The sequence below is a fragment of the Lithobates pipiens genome, unplaced genomic scaffold (assembly GCF_037356315.1).
Source record: "Lithobates pipiens isolate NorthernLeopardFrog02 unplaced genomic scaffold, aLitPip1_a1.2 Scaffold_25, whole genome shotgun sequence".
In the NCBI taxonomy this organism is placed as follows: domain Eukaryota; kingdom Metazoa; phylum Chordata; class Amphibia; order Anura; family Ranidae; genus Lithobates; species Lithobates pipiens.
In genome coordinates this window covers 246,307,858-246,334,906 of record NW_027507787.1, presented here as the reverse complement: position 1 = coordinate 246,334,906, position 27,049 = coordinate 246,307,858, and the positions used below count along the sequence as shown (strand labels likewise).

Below are 27,049 nucleotides of genomic sequence, written 5' to 3'. Positions count from 1 at the left end.
TAACACTAACTGTCCTGACAGTTTTTACTGTCACAACTGACACTGAATGCATTGATCAGTAAAGAAATGATCAATGCAATCAGTGACACTGTGACTGGGGGGGGAGGGGGGGCGGGGGGGGGATCGGGGGGCGATTGGGGGGGGGATCGGGGGGGGTTTGTGTGCCTGTGTGTACCTACATGTCAGTGTAGTGTTGGTGCACACTTACTTTTACTCTTCTCCTCGTAGTCCGGTCAAAAAGACCGCCCCGAGGAGAATGACATCACTTCCTCCTTCCTGTGTAAACAATACACAGGGGAGGAAGCTTCTCATTGGCCAGGAGCGATCCAGAGGGGGTGGCCGAAAACCAACGGCCATCCCCTCATCACGGAGCGCTCCTGGACCGAATCGGACCGCCGTAAACAGCGGGAGGGGGTCCGATCGGACCCCCCACCCGCTGGAAGGCAATCACGTAGATGTACGTGATTGTGCCTGCCTGTGCCATTGTGCTGACGTACAATGGCAATACGGCGGTCCTTAAGTGGTTAAAGATATGTGAAAAGACTGTTATTGTTGATATTTTCCTGCTACATCTTTTATCGATATTACGTTCAATTTGTATTAAACTTTACAGATGGATTCTGTTAACGATTTAATAGTTTTACATGTTACTTAACCAGTTCCCGACCAGCGCATGCCGACGTACGTCAGCAGAATGCCACGGGCAGGCATATTGGCGTACAGGTACATCCAATATTTTATGCCTCCCTGGTCGGGACCCCCGTGAGTCCGGTCGCGGGTCCCGCGGACTCGAACGCTGTGGGCATACCCGCAATCATCTCACGGGGCGGCTGAACGGGGAGATGCCATTGTAAACAGCATCTCCCCGTTCTGCCTAGCAACTAGTGAGGCTGATCTCTGCTCCATGTGATTGGAGCAGAGATCAGTGTTCACTAAATGAAAAAAAGCCCAGCCCCCAACAGTTAGTAACACACCCCTAGGAACACTTAACCCCTACACTGCCACCCACTGGTTAACCCCTTCACTGCCAGTGTCATTTACACAGGAATCACTGCATTTGTATAGCAGTGATTGCTGTATAAATGACAATGGTCCCAAAAATGTGTCAAAAATGTCCGATGTGTCCGCCATAATGTCGCAGTCACAATAAAAATCGCTGATCGCCACTATTACTAGTAAAAAAAAAAAATATTAATAAAAATGCCATAAAACTATCCCCTATTTTGTAAACGCTATAACTTTTGCGCAAACCAATCAATAATCGCTTATTGTGATTTTTTTTTTACCAAAAATATGTAGAAGCATCTCCTTGAGGTGGAGGGTGGGTGTCCACAATGCATCGGCGCCAGACCCAACGGCCCCGTGCTTGATGTGACGTCACTCCGTGGTACCGCAACGGTGCCATGACTTGTTTTCATCTGGCCGGCGGCGGGGAATCGTACGTGCTTGGACCCCTCCCCCTTATCTGTCGAGCGCGTGACGTTGGTGATGGCCCCTCCCCCTTTCCATTTCCCCCACAAACACATGGCACGTTCACCTTCGGTAAGCTTTTTGATTTTCACACTCACACACAAGGCAAACACAGATGTGACCCAATGGCAGTGCTTTACTAGCATTGGTCTTTCTTCCCTACCCTTTCACTATATGGGTCATTGTGACTTTTTTTTCACACTTTTTTCAGGTGGTTCATATCACCACCATTTTTACTTTTACACTGTACAACATTTCACCTTATTATTTACACTCCATGTTTTTATCCCTATTTATTATTTTTCACTAAACCATGGTCACTTTACTTATCATTACAGGTCACATCAAAAAATTCATTTTGGGTTTTCCCCACCATTTGGTCACACTTTGGACATAAGGGGTCTGCGTCTCCTTTTTGGGGGTTTCAGCTTGTGCGTTCCTTTTGGCTATGGGGCATATGATCACCTCAGCTCCTGGGATGGACCACTCCTACGGCTCCGGTTCTGTTCCTGCTGCATGCCATCGCTGTTTACTGGCATGTAAGTACTCAGGGTGGATGACATTGTTGTGTCCTGTCCTGTTGTACTTCAATATTATAATTAATTTGTACGCTATACCTTTTCTACAGATACTCGCTACACATCCCCCCCTGATGAAGTGCTCCTACACAGAAACACATTAGGCTATAATGGATGTAGATATGTGCCCATCAGGAATATCTGGATATGTTACACTTTTAATCATTTTAATTACGAATTAGGCTGCCAGCCTTAATGGGAATCGATTATGTCATATGATTGCCATGTGCTTATCATGTATATATTTGTGAACATGATGATATTAGTTTTGTACAAATATGATAATATTTATTTATGACTTTTTCACATGAAATTTATCTACTACTGATAATACTATATAATGTATATGTACAGATATGATAATGGTTACTTATGGAATTTATTATCATCATGTATTGACAAATTCTTACTCCTACAATAAAATTTCTCTGCATTGATCTACAGGAGTCAACCACCTCATTTAAAGTCCCAATTTCCCTCTCTTTGTCCCAAAATATGTAGAAGAATACGTATCGGCCTAAACTGAGGGAAAAACATTTTTTTTTATATATTTTGGTGGATATTTATTATAACAAAAAGTAAAAAATAATGTGTTTTTTTCAAAATTTTCGCTCTATTTTTGTTTATAGCGCAAAAAATAAAAACCGCAGGGGTGATCAAATACCACCAAAAGAAAGCTCTATTTGTGGGAAAAAAAAGGACGTAAATTTTGTTTGGGAGCCACGTTGCAGGACCGTGCAATTGTCAGTTAAAGCAACGCAGTGCCGAATCGCAAAAAGTGATCTGGTCTTTGGCCAGCAAAATGGTCTGGGGCTGAAGTGGTTAATTATGCTCAAAAAAACTTTTATTGCTAAAAAAAAACTACATATAGCCCATTTACGGCATAGGTAATAGCCTTTTAGTCTTTGAATGTGGTGACATTAGCTGCTTTGGGACTCCCTGTACCATCCAAAATAGCAGCCTTTCCATATTTCCCACTTCTATTATGGTCCCATCCAATTCTTCAGATCTGTACCAAAAATTAATCTTTATTAGTACAACTCTGCCTCAAATGGATGTACACAGGCAGGGTGGACAGGGATATCTTGCTTAAATCTCCCGGTTTTAGCCACGTGGGATGATGACAACTTCCCTGTCCTATATAGCCGTTCCAATCTGTATTTTTAAAGTACATGGAAGTAACTAAAGATCCCTCTCTAATCTCAATATTAAGATATAGAAAATGGATTTTAGTTTGGCTAGTCTCATATTGCAAGGAACTACTCAAAGAGTTGGTATTGAGCTGCTTCATAAACATTTACAAAGAGCTTAGGTCACCGTCCCATAGGAGGAGGACATCATCTATATACCTCCTCCAGAGTCCAGCTCTGGCTCCTGTTGGTATAGATGATGTCCTCCTCCCACTTAGCCATAAACAGGTTTGCCATGCTCAGGGTGAACTTAGCGCCCATGGTGACTCCCCTATTTTTCCAATAGAAGGAGCCACCAAGCCAAAAATAATTATCAGACATGGCAAACCTAAGTAGACTCAACACAAAATCCCTTTGGGTGGGTAAAAGTTTAATGTCCCTTTTCAGGAACATATTCACTGCTTCAAATCCATCTTGATGTGATATAATAGTGTAGAGAGAAGCAATATCAGCCATAGCCATAATGTAATAACTTGAGCAGAATCCTTTAAAAGGATGGAGTTTGTGAGACTTGGGGCTGTAAAAAAAACATTAATATACTTCCCAATTCTTGAAGTAACAGAGTCCAAACTGCTAATTATAGGCCTCCCCGGCGGGTTAGCTTAATTTTTGTGGACTTTGGGAAGGTAATAAATGATTGGTACTCTTGGTGCTATTGGTATCAAAAAAGCTTTCTCTTTTTCTGTGAGTAAGTTATCCCTACAATCTTGAATCAATGATTTTGGTCAATTCTTTTTTATATTTGGTGGTTGGATTGTTGTGCAAAGGTATGTAAGTATCAGTATCAGAAAAAATTCTGTTCATTTCACCCACATATGCTGTTCTGTCTAACACAACAATCCCACCAACCTTATTGGTAGGGCAGACTATGATGTCCTCTCTACCAGGGATGATCTTCATGTTCGACTCAAACATTGGCTGTTCGCCAGTTTGCCAAACAGTGAACAATTTTGTGTGTTCGCGGCAAATTCGAAAGCAAGGGAACACCCTTTAAAAGTTTATAGGAGAAATCAAAAGTACTAATTTTAAAGGCTTATATGCATTATATTGTCAAAAAAAAGTATTTGGGGACCTGGGTCCTGCCCCAGGGGACATGTATCAATGCAAAAAAAGTTTTAAAAACTGCTGTTTTTTTCGGGAGGAGTGATTTTAATAATGCTTAAAGTGAAAAAATAAAAGTTGCGTGCTCGGATAAGGGTCTGGTATGTGATTTTTGGGGGGACCCCACGCCATTTTTTTTTTAATTTTGGTGCTGGGTTCCCCTTAATATCCATACTAGACCTGAAGGGCCTGGTGTGGAATTTAGGGGGACCCCCATGCATTGAAATGTCATTTTGATGTCAGACTGTTCTAAACATGGGAAACATGCACCCCTTTACAGGCATACTATAGACACCCCCCAGGTACGAAATTTAAAGGAATATTACACTTTTTTTTTACTTTAAGCATTATTAAAATCACTGCTCCCGAAAAAACTGAAATTTTTTAAACTTTTTTTTTGCATTGGTACATGTCCCCTGGGGCAGGACCCAGGTCCCCAAACACTTTTTATGACAATACCATGCATATAAGCCTTTAAAATTATCACTTTTGATTATTCATGTTCGTGTCCCATAGATTTTAACGATGTTCGCGTGTTCAAACAAATTTTTTGCCTGTTCGCATGTTCTGGTGCGAACCAAATGGGGGGGGGGGGGTGTTCAGCTCATACCTACTTTCTACTTTCCAGGGATTCCAACTCTCTTTAAACCTTTGATTACTGCTGTCCCTTTTGATCCTTTATTTGTTGATGTCTTTCATCACTAAGTCTTTAAATACCAAGCTGCATGGAAGTATATTCATTCCCTGGTGGATTGAAAGAGAGGCATTGGACAATCCTGAGTGTCTCACTCCACCTTCAATTGCATCCCTCCCTCTCGGGGGATAAGAGAGAAGATATATTTTGATGTTATTTTTCTGATGTACGTTTGCACATCAATAAAGGCCCCAAATTTAATTTATCTGGAGCAAATTTTAAGCCATGGACAGATATGTTGTGCGTTCCAAGTGTCAATTTCTGGTTGATGCGATATCCGGAATGAACATAGATAGGCATACTTGTGTCATAAGGCCACGCCTCTGACAATGTGCTATTGGATGAAATGCGTTAGCTGGGCCCCTGGAGAAACAAGCATGCTCTGAGCCACAGCAATACTTGATTTTAACCAAATATTCATTTTTATCTACTCTTATGGAAGTACAACCTTTAATAAATTGCTTAACATTCCTCTACGGGCTTCACTATGTGGTGTTTTTCATTTGTTTGTGACACCGGTCTCATGATTGGGGGAATGTTATGAGTGAACTTGGATATCAGATGTCCTAGTTGAGTTTGGAAAGAGGTGATGAATGTAAGCCTGTCCTGCGATGCTGCCACAGCACATATGCATATCCATCCATTGAACGTCCTTGATGTTGGAGTTGCTGACAGATTCTGTTACATGTTTGTAATTATTCTCTTTCTGGTAAGGAGATTGGATTTGGCACTGTGGTGTGGTGTGCTGCAAATTCACACTGTAGCTGATGCAGGGATCTCATCTCTTCCTCTTCCAGACTTTAAAGACGTTTAATATTTATTCTTAGTACCAAATGTGGACTTTTTATGCTTTTTGTTTGTGAATCAAACAAATAGTGTTGGCTGCTATTTTTCATAATTTATGTGTGAAGTTTTTATGGAAGTGCGGATATCCCATATATGATTAAATGTTAGAATGCCTGTGTGGGCTACAACATGTGGGCCACACTTCTAGACATTATCTGTCTGAATGAGAGCATCACCATAAGCATATGAAGCATATGGTGTAGAAGAGGGCTCACATGTGGAAGAAAAAAAAATACTGCATATTTCACACACTGGTGAATAGTGTACTGGAATTGTAGGAATTTACACTGGGTTCACCAAGGACTATAATTATGCATGAATTGATTGAAAATCTCACATTATAGATGCACTGTGCGAAATATATTGTGTAATGGAATTTTCTGTATTCATATGCACTTGTAAATGGAAAGGACACGTTGAAGGTCACAGTATATGAGTGGAGTGGGAATGTTTTTCTGTTCTGGCTATTTTATGCATTATAATGGGAGGTATTACTTATATATTGAGTTTTTTTGTTTTTATTTTAAGGAATTGGGGATTCACTATTTTAAGGATATAGGGTGGAAAAGTGCTTTAAGGGAGCAGGGCATGCTACACTGATTTAATTATTAATATTATTTGGATTGTGGAAAGCAAAATTGAATGTTGGCTGATCTTACAGCTTGTATCTTTTACAGCTAAGTATAGGTAGGGATAGAAGCACAGAGATCACATTATCAGAATCTACTGAATAGCTTGAATTAACTTGAGAAAACCATGGCATGGTCTGCAATGTGAATACAAACATGCAAGTCACCAAAACAAAATATACAAGCCAATTCTTAATAGCATTATTAAGCCGGCAGACCTTATATACAAATATTAGCATTTGAATCCAAGATCAGTCTTCCAAAAATATGTATTTGATTTACGAAGAACTACAAAGGTATGCTCATTAACAATTCAAGTTTTGGAATGAGGGTGGACACGGATATCCTGCCTAAATCTCCTAAAATATGGATCTACAGCTGTGACTATCGTAGAATATGTGTATGGGCAAGTTGAAACATGTGTAGTTAGTTCCAACAGCCAGCCCAGGTTGGGAAAGGGGTTAAAACATTTTAGGATTATTTCCTAGGCTTTTGATTTTGGCAGGCCCACCAGTTATATAAAGAGAGGGAGTGTTGAGACTGGGAGCTGATCAAGCTGGTAGTCAGAGTGGAGAGCGTGTAGTTGGTTTAGAGATCCACCTGTGAGGACACAGACGGCGCTAAAGATAATGGGAGCCACAGACAGCATCCAAGTCATACACAATGCCTATATGGTTTCTCACCTTGTGTAGGTATGCCTGGGCCATTATGCTATTTTAGTTAGAGTCAGGGAAAGGTAAGGAACAATCTACAATCAACCAGTCATTAGGCATGGTACCTAGTAAGGTGACTGGTCCTCTGGTAATGAAGGGGTCAATGTTCTGGCTCCCTCCCAAGCAGTAGGTCTCCCGTGACAACTGGGAGAAGACTAGCATCTCAGAGATTTATGGCCTTGTCACATGGTATAGGAAGGGCAGGTTGAATGAGAGCATGCATGAGGGATATACTATGTGTTCAGCAGGACCCCATTCTGCTACTGGGAGTGAGGTAACAGAGGTACGCTGGAGTGCCGAAGTGGGTGCAGACTCAGCATGTCGCTTCTAATACAACATACAAGTTACAGGGTGTAGTGACATGGGACAAGTCACTTTTCAGAGGAACTCTGCACTTTATTACGGCACATAGTGAAGGTTCATCTCTAAGTCAGGGAACTGCTTTAATGCTTGATTTTTCACATGGCCACAGTCTCTGCCTGGTCCGCGACATTGATAAGCATATTCCGCGCAAGTGTTACCCTACATGCACGGGCACAGTAGACCCTGCCCACCTGTGCATCATACACAGATACAAGAAAACCTCTGACAACATCAATCACAATTCGGCATCACAAACCACTTGGATAATGATGGAAAGATTTCCCTTTCTATTGAGGTATACAGTATATGCCCCTTGTGACTGGGTGGGAAAAAGTGGACATGTGTGCAATCAATAGCACTCAATACATTGGGCATGGATGCCATGGCATGAACTCCACTGTTTATATAATTGCACAATGATGGCATATAAGGTATATGCTATATGTGAGTATCTGCTATGGTATGGAAGTCACGATGAACTCTTTCTAGTACACGCGAGAAAGAAGCCTGTGATGTTCCTTCCATGTCACCAGCAACCATTTGGAAGTATGCCTTTCCCAGGAAGTGGAGCACCGCTAACAATTTTGTCATGCCAGCTATTGTGTGACTTTGCTGGGTTGTGGTTTCTAACACTAAACTCAAGTGCAAGAATAAGCTCCTTTGTCAGATTAAACTTTTTCAGGGCTTCCCTTAAAGTGTGCTCAGTAAAATGCCTGGGTGCCATGATGTCAACTCTTCTCCTCCTCAGGAGGTTAAACAGGGGCAGATTGCACTCAAACACCTGCATGACTGCGCAGCACACTCTCTCCAACCAGACTCCAACACCCTCAGGGGATAGCCAATTACCACCTGCTGATACTACCAGCAAACTCAGGTAGTAATTATCGCCTCTGAAGTGAAGGGCTTCTTCTGATGTAATTTCATCAAGGCAGTTGTGTGCATTGTCCGTTGTTAATTTTTTTACATTTTATACTGGGGTACTGCCCAGTGCCCACTGCTTCCTCCTTTCTCACACCCACCTCTATCTGATTGCTGGATCAAAAAAAAGTAAATGCCCTTTTTACCTTATCACGTAATGCCATAGCCCAGAGTTTCTCTTCTGATTACTTTCCGCTTGGGTCCTTCAGTGCCTTCATGACATTGACATTTCCTTTTGGATGTCCAGTGGTGGGGTCTCTCAGGATCCAGAAGAGAATGACATCATCACTGGCAAGAGCAGGGGACCAATGATCTCGGACTTCATCACAGTTGGATTTATGGTCCTCCAGGATCAGTGGTGATGAAGAACCTGTGGGGGGTCTTAGGTGAGTATATCTGGCTTAAAGGCTAGATTCACCTATGAAAAATAAATAAATAAAATAAATGCACATCATTTTGCTGGTAAAGAAATGTGCATTTACATTTTATTTTATTTTATTTGGAGCCTGGAAAGGACTCCTGCAGACTTGTCAGTGTATCTGCTCATACCTCATACAAGAAGATAAACACTGACAGGAAAAGACAATGAACTACCAGAGCGCTCAACAGCACCATGGTAGTTCATGGAAACTTCGAGTCGACAGCTGCAAAGACTGTTGGGACTTGTAGTTTCCCATTCCTAGAGGACTGTGAATGAATGATGTGTCCAGGCCGGAGGAGCACCACACGGCCATGTTATTTTCAAAACAGTGACAACGGGTGCCAAGAGAAGATGCCTGCCTGCTGTCACTGGGGGGGGGGGGGGGGGGTTGAGAGGCTGCAGCTACTGCAACATGTTACAAGTTCCAACCTAGATATGGGTAGAATATCTAACATGTGCCAAAAGGTATATTTATCCTTTAACAAGGTAAGTGTGGAAAACACACCACGTGAGTGATGCACTGACATCACGGGTGACGTGGCTCCACACTGGCACACCCTTGATGTACCTATTGAGGCAGTGAATGCCATCTTCAGTACAGGCCACGCATACTGACTAGATGACTACAGACTGCTCTAACCCCTGCGAGAGACCAGAGCAATTGAGTACCAACATTGGCAGCCAACCTAATTCCCTGTGAGATATACACACACGCGAGGACCATGCTTTCCTCCTCTGATCCAGGAAGTGGACATACTGATGTATTGGTTGGGTGAGCAGATCCAACGACCCCATACTTTGCTTACAGTGTGCGTGCACTTTACTGCTGCCTGTATGAGTGTTTGAACCAACTGACTCTCATCAGTATTAATAAGTTTGCATAATAACTGATACTATACAGTGCTGAAGGTTCAAGAGACTCTATCCACCACAGCCCTGTGCTACTCTACTTTCAGTCCCACTATTGTGCATACATTCCAAATCCAGATGAGGACAAGCCCAATCTGGTGATCCACCTGAATATCTATCTGCTGCAGACCTGAATGGGCCATAATAATTATGACCCCTTTCACACTGAGGCAGTTTTCAGGCATTTTAGCACTAGAAATAGCGCTTGTAAAGTGCCTGAAACCTGCTTCCCATGCTGCCCGAATGTGAACACCTGAGTGCTTTCACACTGGGTGGTGCACTTGCGGGACATTAGAAAAGTCCTGCAAGGACTTCAACTTAGCGCTAAACCCCCTACAGGACACTTCAGGTGGCAAATCCAGTTTGCTATACAAAAAAGCGACGTAAAATTAAAAAACTTCTGACTTCACTCACTTTATTTGACACCTGGCGCTTGAGCTATCCCACAGGTGGAGATTTTAGATTCTACTCGGCTTTGCACAACAAATTTACATGCATTAATTACATTTTCTTATCACAGCGAGACCTACACCTTTTGCGAACCACCAAGATAGGCATAAAAACGTTCTCAGACCATGCACCGATCTCAGTGTCATTACACAAAACTGTTAGCCCTTGTACACACGGTCGGACATTCCGATGGAAAATGTCTGATTGGACCGTGTTGTCGGATAATCCGACCTTGTGTGGGTTCCATCGGACGGTTTCCGTCGGAATATCCAACCGACAAAGTTTTAGAGCTGGGCTATAAAATTTTCCGACAACATGATCCGATCAGACTTTGTCCGATTGTTTGTAGAGAATTCCGATTGGACAAAGTGCCACGCATGCTCAGATCAAATTCCTAGACCAAAGCTATTGGCTACTAGCCTGATCATAGTCCCAGGCTAAATAACGTCATCACATTACTAATGATTGGATTTTCCAACAACTTTGTCCGACCGTGTGTATGCAACACCAGTTTCGGACAAAATCTGTAGGACAAAATCCAACGGATTTTGTTGTTGGAATGTCCAACTGTGTGTACAAGGGCTTTGACGACTTGGAGCCCCCAACTGAAGGTTGAATTCCTCATTACTCACAGACACATCAACTGTAGAAAAGATAACAGAAGCGATACAACTGTACTTTAAGGAAAACATCACTGATGGGACCACTGACAGTGTGGGCAGCCCATAAGTGTGTAATATGGGGGGAATTTATGAAAACTGGCACTGCCAAATAGAGGCAGAAAAGGAACTTACTGATCTGACACGGGCTATAGGTGAACTTGAAAATAAGCATACACAATCATTAGCACTGGAAACTGAAACACTCTTGCTTGACCTACGTAAGAAAATAAAATCCCTTCTAAGTCTTAAAGCACAGAGAAAAGTCCTGTAAGCATCATCTTTGGGGTGGTTTGGGAGCGCCATGTACAGTGCTTCCAAAACACCCTGCCCATTGAAATGAATGGGCACCGCTTCCAAAGTGCTGCAACACACGCACTTTTAACCCTTTCCTCGGCCACTAGTGGGGGGGTTAAAAGCACTCCCCTAGCAGACAAAAAATGTCTCTAAAACAAGTGACGCTATAGTTCCAACGCTCTTGCGTCCCCAGTGTGAAAGTAGCATTACTAACATTTGGTGCCCACAGTTGCGTCTATCCCAGACAACATTATCTTTTTAGACCTATTTTAGACTTTGTGAAGGTGTTGGTGGAGTTTTTTACCCAGTGTTTTTTGTTTTTTGATTAAAATTTTCCCATGATTAAGCTGCATGGTCCTGTTGTGACTTCCTTATTTGGGGTCCTTTACCCAAAAAAACTCTGGATTGCACCGCTAAGAGGTGAGTCCGCAATCACGTAGGATGCTGTAACGTGAGATATTGGAAATACTTTCTTTTTCCTTTAAATGGGGAAAATGTCTTGTAGGATGGGTTAGATCAGGGTGAGAGGCAGGATTGAGGAAAAAATTATGTTAGCCCATAATGGAGATTTTGAATATTTAGCTACTGGACTGAAAATGTTCCTCCTATTGGTCATTTCATATAGAAAGTATCTAGTTACCTATGCTGATTTACTAGACTTATTAATGCCATGCATTCAATGTTAGGAACAGAACAATTTCCTTGTTCCCACACTTTTTTCAGAAGGGTGTCCTCCTTATTACCCATGACAAAGTAACTCTACAGGAAATGTCAAACTCTAGGGAGAATTTCCTTAAAATGTTGCATATTTTACTGTGTTTATACATATTTCTAGACTTTTGTTTATTTAGATTATGCACATAAACCATCATCTTATCAATATATATAGAGGCAGGTTGAAGCTATTGCACTACACCTGATTCAGATTTCTACGTGCTCAAGTCGTGAGTAGAATTACACTTTCGGGTACTATTTGAATGATATTTATATGATTGCATTTCTATGTAATTGTAACATTGTAACACAGAATAATTCCTGCAACCTCTCTGTAGCCAACTAGACATGCACTAAGTATAGAATTTTCTCGGATAGGTTTCCAGATAGTGACAAGTGTAGACCATGCTCTGATGGAAACCCATGTGGTGGGGTTACAACGCCCCGTGAAAAGAGATAGGAACAGAGTGCTTAAACAATTACCTTCATGGCAGGATCATCAGAGGTTATGTTACTGATTTAAAGAGTGAAAATTACTTTTAAAATTACATTAACATCTTATTGATTAATATATCTACTGTACTCTTTTTTTTCAGTCTATTGTTTTTTTTTAGATGGTTGAGTTTGGTTGTAAATTGGCTTGAAATCAACATGTACTTTGCCCATTCTAAGTTGAGCTGATTGGAGCTTATACGAGGACTAAAGATGTAGATATTTGTGGTGAGGCCCCCAGCAATCTCCATATGAAAGACTATTCCTCTAGTTATATACAGAATAATATCTGTTATCACAGCAGTTGTATAGAACAGCCATTCTTAACCAGGGTTCCTCCAGAGCTTACTTGGGACTCCTTGAGATGTGACTGATAGACCTTCCATCTGATGGTGCTTGCATAGTTCCAGGTCCAGTGCCATTTGGCAGAGTCAGCCGAATGATACCAATATTTTTTAAGTGTGGATTTCTGACCACCAATGTAAGGGACATTCTTCTCACTGACCACTAATATAAAAGTATATTCTTACCAATGACCAATTCAAAGAGGAGATACAGCCGTTCGACCATTTTTTCACCCCCCGTACTGACCACAATGCATTGTGGTGCTGAACAGTGCATTGCAAGCCCTAATTGGCTGAAGCAGTGAAAGCTGTCAGAGTCATAATTGGACACTGTCATCATGACTTTATTTAATCATGGCTCATTCCCGTCCCACAGTATACAAGTATTCTTTTAATGGCAGACATTTTCAGTGTGATTTCAGTGTGCTATCAGTTAGTTAGTGTGCTATACTGTGCTATTTTGCATCAATTGTCAGTGTAGAATATTAGTTTAGTGTCAGTCATTCATACATACATTAGTGTAGAATAGGGACAGGTCATATAGTTTCAGTGTAGTGTAGTGAGACCGTGTCAGTAATCTTTCGATAAGTGTATAGATAGAGTAGGGACAGTTCAGATAGCGTCAGTGTAGTGATGGTTGAGCACCGTCTATTTGATTGTGTTAATGCCAGTTTAACACCATTTACCTCTGTATGTGTTACTGCCAGTTTAACGCCATATCTTTTTGCGTGCGTTACTTCCAGTTCAATGCCACATAGTTCTGTATGTTACTGCCAGTTGAACACCATATAGTTTTGCGGGCGTTACTGCCAGTTTAACGCTATATAGTTCTGTGTGAGTTACTTCCAGTTTAATGCCATATAGTTTTGTGTGCGTTACTGCCAGTTCAATGCCATATAGTTCTGTGTGCATTACTGCCAGTTTAACAGCATTTACTTCTGTGCTCGTTACTGCCAGTTTAACGCCATATTGTTTTGTGTGCGTTACTGCCAGTTTAACGTCATATAGTTTTGTGCACTACTGGCAGTTTAACGCCATTTACTTCTGTGTGCATTACTGCCAGTTTAATATCATATAGTTTTGCGTGCTTTATTGCCAGTTTAACGCCATATAGTTCTATGTGCGTTACTGCCAGTTTAACGCCATATCGTTTTGTGTGCTTTACTGCCAGTTTAACGCCATATAGCTTTGTGCGTTACTGCCAACTTAATGCCATATAGTTTTGTGTGCATTACTGGCAGTTTAACGCCATATAGTTTGGTGCGTTACTGCCAGTTTAACGCTATTTACTTCTGTGTGCATTACTGCCAGTTTAACACAATATAGTTTTGCATGTGTTACTGCAATTTAACGCCATATAGTTCTGTGTGCATTACTGTTAGTTTAACGCCATATCGTTTTGCGTGCGTTACTGCCAGTTTAATGTCATTTACTTCTGTGTGTGTTACTGCCAATTTAACACCATATCGTTTTGTGTGTTTTACTGTCAGTTTAACGGCATATAGTTTTGTGTGTTAGGCTCGATTCACATCTATGCATGTTGCTTTTGGGCGTTTTTGCAGTGCTTTTTGTGGTGCTTGCCGCGTTTTTGGACACGCATTTTTACCGTGATTTTGCGGCGATTTTGCCACGTGTTGCGTTTTTTTTTTTTTTTTTTTTACACTGTGGTTGCTTAGCAACCAGATATATACAGGGAAAAAAATGGAGAAAAAAAAAAAACGCAAATCGCGGCAAAATCGTGGCAAAAACGCGGTTTTTGATGCAGGTCCATTGACTTCTATTACATGCAAATTGCTGCATTTTGCATGAAAAAAAGTTCCCAACCCTTTCCAAAAACGCAGAGGCACAAAAATGCATTGATGTGAACATGTTCCATAGGAACCCATGTTAAAAAATTTCCTTGCATTTCTGCAAAATGCATCAAAAAATGCGCTAGTGTGAATCGAGCCTTACTGCCAGTTAAGCGCCATTTACTTCTGTGGGAGTTACTGTAGTATATATACTGTAGTAATATATAGTTCTGTGCATCACTGTATGTTTGGCGCATTATATTGCAGTATACTATAGTGTATCCGTGGAATGTGTCCGTGTAGTGTGAGTACTCAAATTAAAGTGCACCAAACACTTTTTTACATTGGAAATGGAAAAAAATTTAAAAAAATAGTCTCAATCAGTAAATCCATTTAAAACCATAAACTATATAAGAAAAGTCCATATGAAACACTTGTAAATCTTGATGTCACCACAGTGTATACACACAGACCAGAGAGTGCCCAACCACTGTAACTGATATCTGCTTACCAGATGGCAAGCATAAAGGGCAGATGGCTATAACCCAGCCAAGGCCTTTAGCTTGCGGATGTCAACACTGGTGCCGGTGGGCTGGATCATACAGATCACTTCCTCTCCTATACTCAAATTGATGCCCCAAAAGAAAGCAAACTGACCATAGCGTGATACTGCGGCAATTGCATTAATTAAAAAGCCAGGTAATGCTCTTACATTTAAGTAGAAGATTGCATGCATATTAAAAAGATGCCAGCCGGCACAAACACACAGAGCCCATCCTCCTAGTAAGATTGAGTGGTAATGTCACTACGTGCTTTCCTACAGACGCGTTTCATCATTAGCAGATGTTATAAATGAGGCAGATGCTCCCTTGGCACAGTAAGGGGGCCAGCAAAAAATGTGTCCACAAGCAAAGGTGGACATGGTGGTCAGTCATTAGGCAGGGCATCATTTCTTCTGTTTCTGGAGCCATCAAGGAGGAGAAAGTGACCACACTGTTGTCCATTGATGCACCATTTGACCCGTGGGGGTCTTCCTTGAAGGTGAGAGGCTGGTACAACTGGCAGAGGATCCTGAATATATTCATAGCAGTATTTTAGATTGGACTCCCTTATTCGTCCCTGTCCCCCTCATCTCTGCTTGATCACATAGAATTAAGAGACTGAACATTTCCTTGAATTGTCAAACTACTTTTTGGATGCACTTTTTGATGGGAACATTTTTTTAGACTGATTATTGATGCACTTTAAATATTGAAATATGGTCAATTTTAATCTAATTAATTGAATAATAATAGGAAGATGTGATGCACTTTATTCACTGGATTTTATTGCACTTTATTCACTGGATCAGACTTATTCATGTTTTGAACGTTTTATTTATCACTATAATTGTTTGTGCTAAGGCACAATTTCAGGAGGAATAAGTGTATTTCTAAGCACATTTGCACTTGTTTTTGTTTTTGTTAGCGCTACTTCATTATTTATACACAGATTTATTGGTGCCGGTAACACTATAGAAGTCCAGCTGCTTTCCACTTTCCACCAAGCACTTTATATGAAAATATTATTTTTATATATTTTTTTATATATTTTTAGCTTTTAATATTGACTGTCAAGCATTTTCTAGATAGCGCATTAGTACTTTACTTTTTCTAATGAGTTGTTGGACTGCCCAACGTGCTTTCAGAATGGGCATTCAGTGCTGCAGGAGGTTTTGTTACTGGTCATAGAACGTGTCTGTCCACAGACTCCGTGGACCGTTTGACTTTTATAAAAAATGAATCAGTCCTGGATTACCAGCTATGAAGCCTCTGATGCCGATGTCACTGATTAAGTCTTTTTGGGATGTGGAATCTCTGCAGGACTTTGAGACTGCCTAGCTTTGAGGGTGGTCAATCATTTCATCTGGTAGAATGTTTTTGGTATAGGTTTCATGGGCACAATTAACACCCAAAGAGTAATTTTTCTGCACCTGTTTGACAAATGCCTATCATTGCAACTTTTTTTAAGCAAGACCAATTCTTGCTTTCATCAAGAGTACCTCTATAGGGTTATGGTGGGAAGGCACCACTGACACCCAAAGACCAATTTTTCGGCACCTGTTTGACAGGTGCATAGAATTGCGATTTTTTACAGCAAGGCCAATTCTTCCTTTCATCAAGAGTACCTGTATAAGGTGCCACAGACACCCAAAGACCAATTTTTACACACCTGTTACTGTGACACCAGAATGTATCAAAAAAATCTCTAATCTCTCTTGTTCCCAGTGCACTTCATTGTGGCCTCATCATGCACACTGGCTCCCCAGCTGTTGCTGAGCAAAATAATATTTTTTTGGCTTCATAAATGCAATTATTGCTGCAGCAGATTCTAGACATGGTACAGATGTGCCACGTTACAGGTAGACTAAGGGGACTCCCAGGCACTATATTGGAAGGAGTTTTTCATTTTTATGCTTTCACTTTAAAAATCAAAAAATCACTGCTCATTTAAAAATTACTTTTTTCACAAACTTTTTTTATTGATACATGTCCCTCAGGGCAGGACCCAGACCCCTATAACCATTGTATGCCCAATTACTTGCATATAAGCCTTTAAAATGAGCACTTTTGATTTTTGACGTTCGGGTCACATTGACTTTAATGGAGGTTGTTATTCTGGTCCGAACTTTCCTGGTGTTTGAAAGTTCTGGTGTGAACAGAAAAGGGGTTCGTTCAGCCCATCTCTATTAAAGACACCAGCCACACAAGTATGCTATGACTCAAATGAGAATGCCTACTCTATTATCACATGTGGAGCTTCTGAAAAGAATTGAAGAAATGAGACAGATGGAAAAAGAGGGGGAAAAGGGAGAAACCAGTATGAAGATTTTTTTTTTTATATATATTTTTAATGAATCAAAGTGCTATAATAAACATCTCCAATTGGGAGAACATTAAAATATATCAACATATATTCCTTTTTTTTATCTACATTGTACACATTTTAATGTGTATAAATACCTTGTTTTTTCTACTTATATTTATATACAATTAACACATAGCATAAATAAAATAAATAAATACAAAAAAAATACAAAAAAAACAAAACCCAAAAACCTTCCTAGCATTAAATCTTGCCTCTCTTCATTGAAAGAGGGTGTGAAAAAGAGAAAGACAGCAACAAAAGAAGGAAGGAGAAATAAAACAAATTTAATTTAGGGATGCCCCGTTCCATTTCCTCATATGTGCATAAAAAATAAATAAAAATGTTTTATAATTAGGGATGAACACTGTTCATCTACAATTCTTCAAATGTGCAGTGAAAATTCTCTCATATCTGTTCCATCAACTGGTTGTAAAAAAAAAAAAAACCTTTCCCATGTGGGGTTTCTCATACTAAAATAAATAACCATTAACTAATAACAGGTGCACCTAAGGGGAAAATCTACTGCTATATATACTTTAACCAATATAAGGGGATCACCAGTAACCCTAGTCAGCTGATATTTCTCTTGAGTAATACATCCAACCTGCCCATATATCTTTAAACTTATCCTTTTGATCCTTAACTGTAAATAACCATCATTCCACCTCCATTATTGCATTAACCTCCTTTTTCCATTGCATCAAGGTGGGGGCTCTCTCCTGCTTCCAGAGCCTTGGTATTAATGCTTTTGCTGCATTAAACAGATAAGGTGTAATGCTTTTTTATAGAACTTTTTAGAACATGGCATCCCATGAAACAGAAAATGTAAAGGAGTAACTTCTATGGGTCTAATTCTCAGTTGTTTAATCCATGGTGCAATTGGTTCCCAAATCGGTTTAATCTTGGGGCACGTACACCATATATGGATGTATGTGCCCCGTTGTCCACAACCTCTCCAGCAGCGATCATCTCTTGTCACGTATATCTGTGCTAGGCATAGGAGTCTGATACCATCTGTTTAAGAATTTATATGACATCTCCTGAATTTGGGAACTTATAGAGGATGCTTGGGTCCTTTTAATCAATCTCTTAAGTTGTAAAGATGCGAAATGACACCCCAGCTCTCTCCCCCATTCTCTAATAAAATATGGAGTTGAGGTGTATTGCCCACTAAGGACCAGTCTATACATTTGAGCTAATAGGCGTCCAGATTCTGAGATATAAAAACATAACACTTCAAATGCAGTTAACGAGCTTAAAGATCTTATTCTAGATCTCCCAAGAGATGATGTCAGCTCCTAGAGGGGTCAATTTACCCCTTGGGGCAAACATTGTATTCCCATCTGTACCCCATACTCCCAGTGTTCTAAGTTCTTCCCCTGGGGAGAACCAAGGATATATCCCCGTGGGGGCCAAAGGAGATGTCTGTGGGGCCAGTTTGACAATTATATTCATTGAATGAAATACTTGTATAGCGCACAATGCGAACTGGATGTCAACGTTAAGGGAGATGCCCATTCTGAAAGACCCCTTGACACTCTTGGAATCCAAGGTGCCCCTGTCAAGTTCCTACCTGCCATTGTTTTCTCCAAAGAGACTCATATTTTATTTGTTGTGTCATGACACCAATTTAGGACACGTACTAGAAACATGGCCTTATAGTATAGAGTGATATCAAGAAGCCCGACCCCTCCCTCCCACTTAGGTCTGCGCAGTATATCATAAGCCAGTCTAAGATGTTTGTCATTCCATACAAAAGTCTGAAAGGCTCTGCGCATACGTTTAAAAAAGCTTTGTGGGATTGCAATTTACTCTATCAAATGCTTTCTCAGCATCCATTGATATTACCGCTCGTGGAGTTTGTTTAGGTCCATTTTGAGCCTAGTGAAGAATATGAAGAACTTGAATTGTGTTATCTCTAGCTTCTCGATTCTTTATAAAGCCAGTCTGATCCTGATGAATTAATTTCACCACATGCTCCTGTAATCAAAGGGCCAATATTTTAGAAAAGATTTTAGTATCTGAATTAAGAAGGGATATGGGCCTATAGTTGGCACATTGTTGTAGATCCTTCCCAGATTTTGGAAGGACCACAACATGGACCAGTTGTTCTGGAATTTGCACATGTCACCACTTGGAAATAAAAACTTTGGCCGTGAATTGTTTTGCATAATATAAAGCATCTGTCTATATTTCCACACTTACAGTATAGGAAAGGAAATTGGAAGATTTGAACTTTTTGCACATTACAATTCCCCTGTTTGTTAATTTTTTATTATATTTTTTTGCCACAATCACTGGCATGGGTTATAAATGTTGATTAATGGCTTATAACGTTTAGAATTGCACATATATATATATTTTTTTTTCTTTCAGAAGGTGCACTTGAAATTTATATTAGTAAGGGGACCTTGCAATAAACGGCATGCATATATTAATAATTTCTAAATATTTCACTTAGCAGCAATTTTACAGCACCAATGGTTATAGGACTTTGTAAGTTGAAACTTATTATTGATTTAAAGGTATAGCACCAATTCTACTCAATTTTCTTTTCATGGACCAGTACAGCTTCTGAGGACAGCGGGTTTGAAGCAGTGATAGAGTTACGATAATTGCAAAGAGGATGTATCAAAGTTGAAAGGAATTTTTTATAATATACATTTGTGAAGCCATCCGGCCCAGGGCTCTTACCTAATGGTAATGTAGCTATTACTATTACCCAATCCCTCTGTAGTAATTGGACATTCCATTTCTTCCAAGCCTGCAGATGGCAACACAGTCATTGCAGCATTCAAAGAAGGAGAGGAAACATTATATAAAGATGTATAAAAATGGTGGAATTCTGCCGCTATTAATTGAGTATCTACTACTTGTTTTTTATTTACCAACAGAGAATGAATGTGGTGAGATTCTTATTGTTTTTTTAGTTGCGTTGCCACACTTATTTCCCTGCTCATAAAAACAATGGGCAAAATATCTATACCTATCTTTAGTCTTTTGATCCAGACACTGTGACAGATTTATTCGCAGGGTCTCCAATTCTTGGGCATCTACGAAATCGAAAGTGTATCTTATGTTTGACTTCAAGTTTATGAATTCTATCTAATAGATCTTCAATCTCTTTCTGTTCCTCTTTTTTAATACGGGAGCCATGTGCAATTAGTTTGCTTGTCTGCAGATAATATTGTGTTTTGAAGTTTTTTTTGGCGGTCAGTGACAAAAAAATTTCTTTCTCCTCTACAGACTAAAAAATGTGGAATATACAGATTGTGAAGGTGCTTGGTGTTCTTTTGCTTCATGTAGCTTTAGTGACACCAGCCACACAAGTGTGCTATGACTCAAGTGAGAATGCCTACTCTATTATCACATGTGGAGCTCCTGGAAAGAATGGCAAAAATGGAACAAATGGAGAAAGAGGGGAAAAGGGAGAAACAGGTATGAAAAACATATTTTAATGCTGTCAAATGCTTAAACTGTATGAGGCAAGTTTATAAAGAAGCTGCAAATTGTTCGAGCCATCTCCAGGGCTATAAAGCAGCTACCACTAGATCCATTGATCCATTGAAATTTCTAAGTTCACAGAGCAGTTACTTCCGGGAACATAGTAATGCCACATCCAGGTTCATAGAGCAGTCACTTCCCAGTCCATAGAACATTCACCTCCATGTCCATTTAGACAACACCTCCAGACCCTTGGAGCAACCACCTCTTGGTCCATAGAGCAGCCATCTCCATGTCTATAGAACAGCTACTTCCAGGACCATAAAGTATCTCTAGGTGAGTTTTTGTGGAGCAGCTTGATTAGGATTCATTGTTTCGATTGGAGTATCAATCGATCACTGTCGTTTACAAAACACTAAACACATAACTGCAGCATTCGCAAGATGTCAGGCCTGTTCCCTGCGAATGCTAACAGTTTTTTTGGTAGCGTTTGAAGCAGTCACTGACAGCCAGGTGCTCTTTTATCCTGTGAGTCTCACTAGTTGTACCAGTAAATTTAGAGGCCAAAATGTCCATTCGAAGGTACACTAGAAAAGAGTCCTACATGAGGAAGTCACCCATCTGTCAGATTCAGGCACAGAATACAAACCTGTAGACAGCAGCAGCACACAGACAAATAGCTCTGACGAAGGAGTAGTGGTCCCTGCCAAGGTCAGGCGTACCCAACCCTCTTCTGCTGTTGGTGAGGTGCAAGAACCACAGGGCTTTCGTATGGAGCAGAGAGCCAGTACTAGTGAACTGGCAAGCATCAGCAGCCTAGTACATCCTGGTCGTACATCCAGCACTGCAGTAAACAGGTGGTGACGTGGCAAGGCCCATAAGTGCAGTTCAAGGTGGTAAGGTGGCTAGCACAACTAGTGTCCCGCAGCCACCAAGAAGACAAAGACAAGCCTGTCAAGCCCATAGTGCCCTTCCTGCTGCATTTGCCAATCTGAATTGGGAGTCCACCACTTCTGCAGCACCTGTACTTTCCCCATTCACTGTCCAACCCAGAATTCAGGTGGAACGAGTTGATTTTACGTCACTTGATTTTTATTTGCTGTTTTTCACGGAAGAGCTCTATAGATCTTTTGTCGACCAAAGCAATTTGTATGCTGCTCAATTCATCACCGCTAATCTCCAGTTGACCCTTGCCAGAGATTGGAGACCTATTATGGTCTCTGACTTTAGGACTTTCCTTGGCCTATCCCTCCTCATGGGCATAACTAAAAAAAGTGAGTTGCGGTCATATTAGTGCACTGACCCAATTCACCATATGCCTGTGTTCTTGCATGATCAGGATACGATACGAGCAGATCAACCAGCAGTTTGCAGCCTTGTTTACTCCTGATCAAGTTGTCTACATTGATAAGTCCCTGATTATGTTTTCTGGTGCGCTTGTCATTCAAACAGTATCTTCCCAGCAAGTGTGCCAGATATGGGGTCAAGATGTATAAGCTCTGTACCAGGGCATCAGGCTATACATATAGTTTTATGGTTAATGAGGGAAGAGTTACGTAGAGCCAGAGAACTGCCCAGACCACATAGGTAGCACTGATAAGATTGTGTGGGACTTAATGTCACCCTTATTCGGAAAGGGGTACCGCTCTTATGTGGACAATTATTACACAAGCGTGACACTTTTTAGTCACTTGTTTTATCATGGAATTGAGGCATGTGACATTGTGCGATCTAATCGCCGGGGCTTACCCCAGTGGCTTGTATATTACCCGTCTTAGGCTGGGGGAGGGAGCTTGCTTGAGATGTAATAATTTGCTCGCTGTGAAGTGGAGGGATAATAAGAATGTTTTCTTTCTGTCCTCCCTTCACGCAGACACAACGGTCCAAATTCAAACGGCGACTGGTGTCATGGAGAAACCCCTCTGTGTCCACGAATATAACCCTAATATGGGAGGGGTGGACCTCAACGAGCAGTTGTTGGCGCCATACCTAATAGCCCATAAGGCCAGATACTGGTATAAAAAAGTGTCTGTATATTTATTCCAATTGGCTCTGCTGAATGCTTATGTGCTATACAAAGCTTCAGGATGAACTGGATCCTTCCTTAAATTCCAGGAAGAGAACATCACAGCCCTTCTGTTTCCAGATGGTGCTGTGGCCCAACTTCCCAAACCAAATACAGTGAGATGGCTGCATGGGAGGCATTTTCCCGGATGTCCTTCCTGGTACCCTTAACCAATGATCACCCCAAATAAGATGTCATGTCTGTAGAAAGCATGTATATAGGCGTGACAGATGCTTTTATTGTCCCTCCTGTCCTGACCAACCTGGTCTTTGGATTGGTGAATGTTTTGAATGCTACCACACACTAGGGGAGTATTAGCATAGGGTACAGCATTGCACAGTCCTAGGGCACACTTACACAGGGTCTCGAAAGATTTTGAGAGACCCTAATCTGGAAAGTTTAGAGTTTATAGTTTATATAAAAGTGCAATAAAAAAACACACACAGAAAAAATAAAAAAAATAAAAAATAGTGGTTTTATTTTTCTTCTCTATTGTTCTCTCTCTTATGCTCGCTCTCTATTGGCCGCTCTATTGTTCGCTCTCTATTGTTCTATCTCTATTGTTCTATCTCTATTGTTACTGTATTTTAGAACTGTAATGTTTTATTTTTGCTATTTTTTATTGTATTTGCTTTGCAGGTATGGTATGTCTTCTGGGCCATATACACATAATAGGATTTTCCGACAACAAATGTTCAATGTGAGCTTATTGTCTGAAAGTCCAACCGTGTGTATGCTTCATACAAATATCTGTTGTTGGAATTTCCACCAACAAATGTTTGAGAGCAGGTTCTCAAATTTTCCAACTTTTTGTCGGAAATTCTGAGCGTGTGTACACAACTCCAACCCACAAAAATCCACGCATGTTCGGAATCAAGCATAAGAGCTGCACTGGCTATTGAACTTAATATTTCTCGGCTCATTGTACAGTACGTGTTGTATGTCACCACGTTCTTGGCGTTCAGAATTTCCGACAACATTTGTGTGACCGTGTGTATGCAAGACAAGTTTGAGCAAAAAAAAGAGCATATATACGAAGCATGGGGGCAGGGGTAGAGAAGCGATTTGCTCCTAACATTAGGAGTGGATTGCCCCCAATTTTTCAGCATATATTTTTTAGGCACAGATTGCGTTAAAAAATCAAGTTGTTTTAGTTGAGTTAATGTTTTATCGTTACCATTGTTTGCTTTTCAGGTACGCCATTCAGCTGCAACACTGATTTATTCATCTTGACAGCAACAGCGTTTGCTCTCGTGATATGTAAATCAGTGACTCCATTGCTGTAGGAGGTGATTTCATCACAACAGTTAAAAAAAAAAAAAAAAATGGTGCATGTATGCCCATCATTAGAAGTTAGTGGATGAAGGGCAGTATTCTAATGGTGGGCATACCCACCGAACAATCTCTTTTTTTCATAAAGCTCACAGGCTGCATGAAAAAAAGAACATTACAATATATTCCAAACAACGTATTGGTATGTTGCTGGACTTATTATAACAGAATGATGCCTGCAGGTTTAGTTATCATCTTGGTATCATTCTTTTCAGCCAGTGGTTGGCTTTCATGTAAAAGCAATCCTAGTGGCTAATTAGGCCAATCATCTCTATGGCCTAAGAAACCGTAAGCTACAAGAATTTCATGACTTTCGCCGGATATAAACAGTGCCACTGGGAAATTGGGAAAGCATTTTATCACACCAAGACCGCAATTTTTTTCAAAAAAGGGTACCTTTACCTATTGCTATCATAGGGGATATTTACATTCCCTGAGATAACAATAAAAATGATAATAAATAAAAAAATGAAAGAAACAGTTTAAAAAAAAAGAAAGCACCCCTGTCCCCCCGTACTCATGCGCAAAGGCGAATGCAAGCGTTGGTCTGGTGTCATATGTAAACAGCAATTGCACCATACATGTGAGGTATCACCGTGAAGGTCAGATTGAAGGCAGTAATTTTAGCAGTAGACTTCCTCTGTAAATCTAAAGTGGTAACCTGTAAAGGATTTAAAGGCTTTAAAGGCTTTTAAAAATGTATGTAGTTAATCGCCAATGCACATTTGTGCACAATTTTAAAACATGTTATGTTTGGTATCCATGTACTTGGCATAAGATGATACTTTTTATTTCATCAAACATTTGGTCAATATAGTGTGCTTTAAAATTTAATTAAAAAATTGCGTTTGAAAAATCGATGCACAAATACTGTGTAAAAAACAAATTTTCATAACCCACCATCTTACGCTGTAGGGCCTTTGCTTTAAAAAAAATATATATAATGTTTGGGAGTTCAAAGTAATTTTCCAGCTAAAAAAAAAATGTTTTTCATGTAAACAAAAAGTATCAGAAAGGGCTTTGTGTTCAAGGGGTTAGACGAGTGGGGGATGCGCAACATAAGCTTCTCTGTTGTGCATAAAATGCCAGGACATTTCAACTCCCCCCAAATGAGCCCTTTTTGGAAAGTAGACACCCCAAGCTATTTGCTGATAGGCATGTTGATTCCATGGAATATTTTATATTTTGCCACAAGTTTCCAGAAAATTACAAACTTTTTTTTTTGCACGAAGTTGTCACTAAATGATATATCGCTCAAACATGCCATATGCATATGTGGTAGACATGTGCGCGGTCAATAAATTTGTTTCGTTCCATTCTGTTTCATATTAAAATCAATTTGTATTCGTAATTCGTGTCTAAAATTCAATTCAGATTCATATGAAATACAAATTTTCGTTATGATGAATTTATCATTATGAGGGGCTCCCACCATCCTTGTGCTGACTTCCTGGACTTTTAACTTTTAGTTTTGTTAACTTTTTGTAACAATTACGAATGTTTGTTATGATGAATTTATCATTATGAGGGGCTCCCACCATCCCTGTGCTGTGCTGACTTCCTGGGTTTTTTAACTTCATCATAATGAATAATCATAATTAATGAACATTCTGTCCGATTCTTTTGTAATGGAATTTGGATCCAAAGTTTGTAAACTAAATTTCATATTTCGTACAAAATTGGTATGCATAAAAATTTGTATTTCAGATCCTCCTGAATGTACGAATTTCCGCATATGTCTAATATGTGGCATTACACCCCAAAATACATTTTTCTGTTCTCCTGAATATGTGGATACCACATGTGTGAGACTTTTTGAGAGCTTAGCCGTGTTCAGGACCCCAAAAACCAATCACCGCCTTCAGAGGGGCAAATGACCTCATTTTGGAAAAGTCGACACCCAAGGTATTTACTAAGAGGCATGGTGAGTATTTTGCAACTCTCATTTATTTTTGAAAATGAACAAAGAAAAGAAACATTTATTTATTTCCTTTTTTAAACTTTCCAAACTTTGTGACAAAAAGCGACATCTGCAAAATACTCAACATGCCTCTTAGCAAATAGCTTGGGGTGTTTACTTTCCAAAATGGGGTCATTTCGGGGGGTTTTGTGCTATCTTGACATTTCATGGCCTGCGAAATTGTGATAGGTAGTGAGGACTGAAATAAAAAGTGTAATCCCTTAGAAATCCTGAAGATGGTGCTTGCTTTTTGGGGTCCTGTACGTGGCTAGGCTCCCAAAAAGTCTCCCACATGAGGTATCCCCATACTTAGGAGAAGTATCAAAATGTATTTTGGGGTGCAATTCCACATATAACCACGGCATGTGTGAGCAATATATCATTTAGTGACAACTTTTTGTAAAAAAAACTTTTTTTTTGTCATTATTCAATCACTTGTGACAAAAAAAAAAAAATCAATGGGCTCAACATGCCTCTCAGCAATCTCCTTGGGGTGTCTACTTTTCAAAATGAGGTCATTTGGGGGGTGAGGGGTTGTACTGCCCTGCCATTTTAGCACCTCAAGAAATGAGATAGGCAGTCAAAAACTAAAAGCTGCGTAAATTCCAGAAAATGTACCCTAGTTGGTAGACGTTATAACTTTTGCGCTTATTGACATTTCTTTTTCCAAAGTGGTTGAATACATTTTGGCCTAAATGTATGACTAAAATTGAGTTTATTGGATTTTTTTATAACAAAAAGAAGAAAATATCTTTTTTTTATT

The 27,049-nt window shown here is 40.1% G+C and overlaps 2 protein-coding genes across 2 annotated transcripts in view; both read left to right on the top strand.

The window, feature by feature from the left end:
* Window positions 1–27,049, top strand: part of LOC143931008 (mannose-binding protein C-like) — a 285,028-nt gene that overhangs the window by 150,111 nt on the left and 107,868 nt on the right. The gene's annotated exons all lie outside the window — the stretch shown is intronic.
* The window catches only part of LOC143931007 (mannose-binding protein A-like), a 32,251-nt gene continuing 17,301 nt past the window's right edge, over window positions 12,100–27,049 (top strand). The window contains exons 1-2 of the mRNA XM_077455725.1: window positions 12,100–12,204; window positions 20,732–20,923. Coding sequence (XP_077311851.1) covers window positions 20,740–20,923 — 184 coding nt within the window. The 5' untranslated portion in view covers window positions 12,100–12,204; window positions 20,732–20,739. The remainder of the gene's footprint in view (window positions 12,205–20,731; window positions 20,924–27,049) is intronic.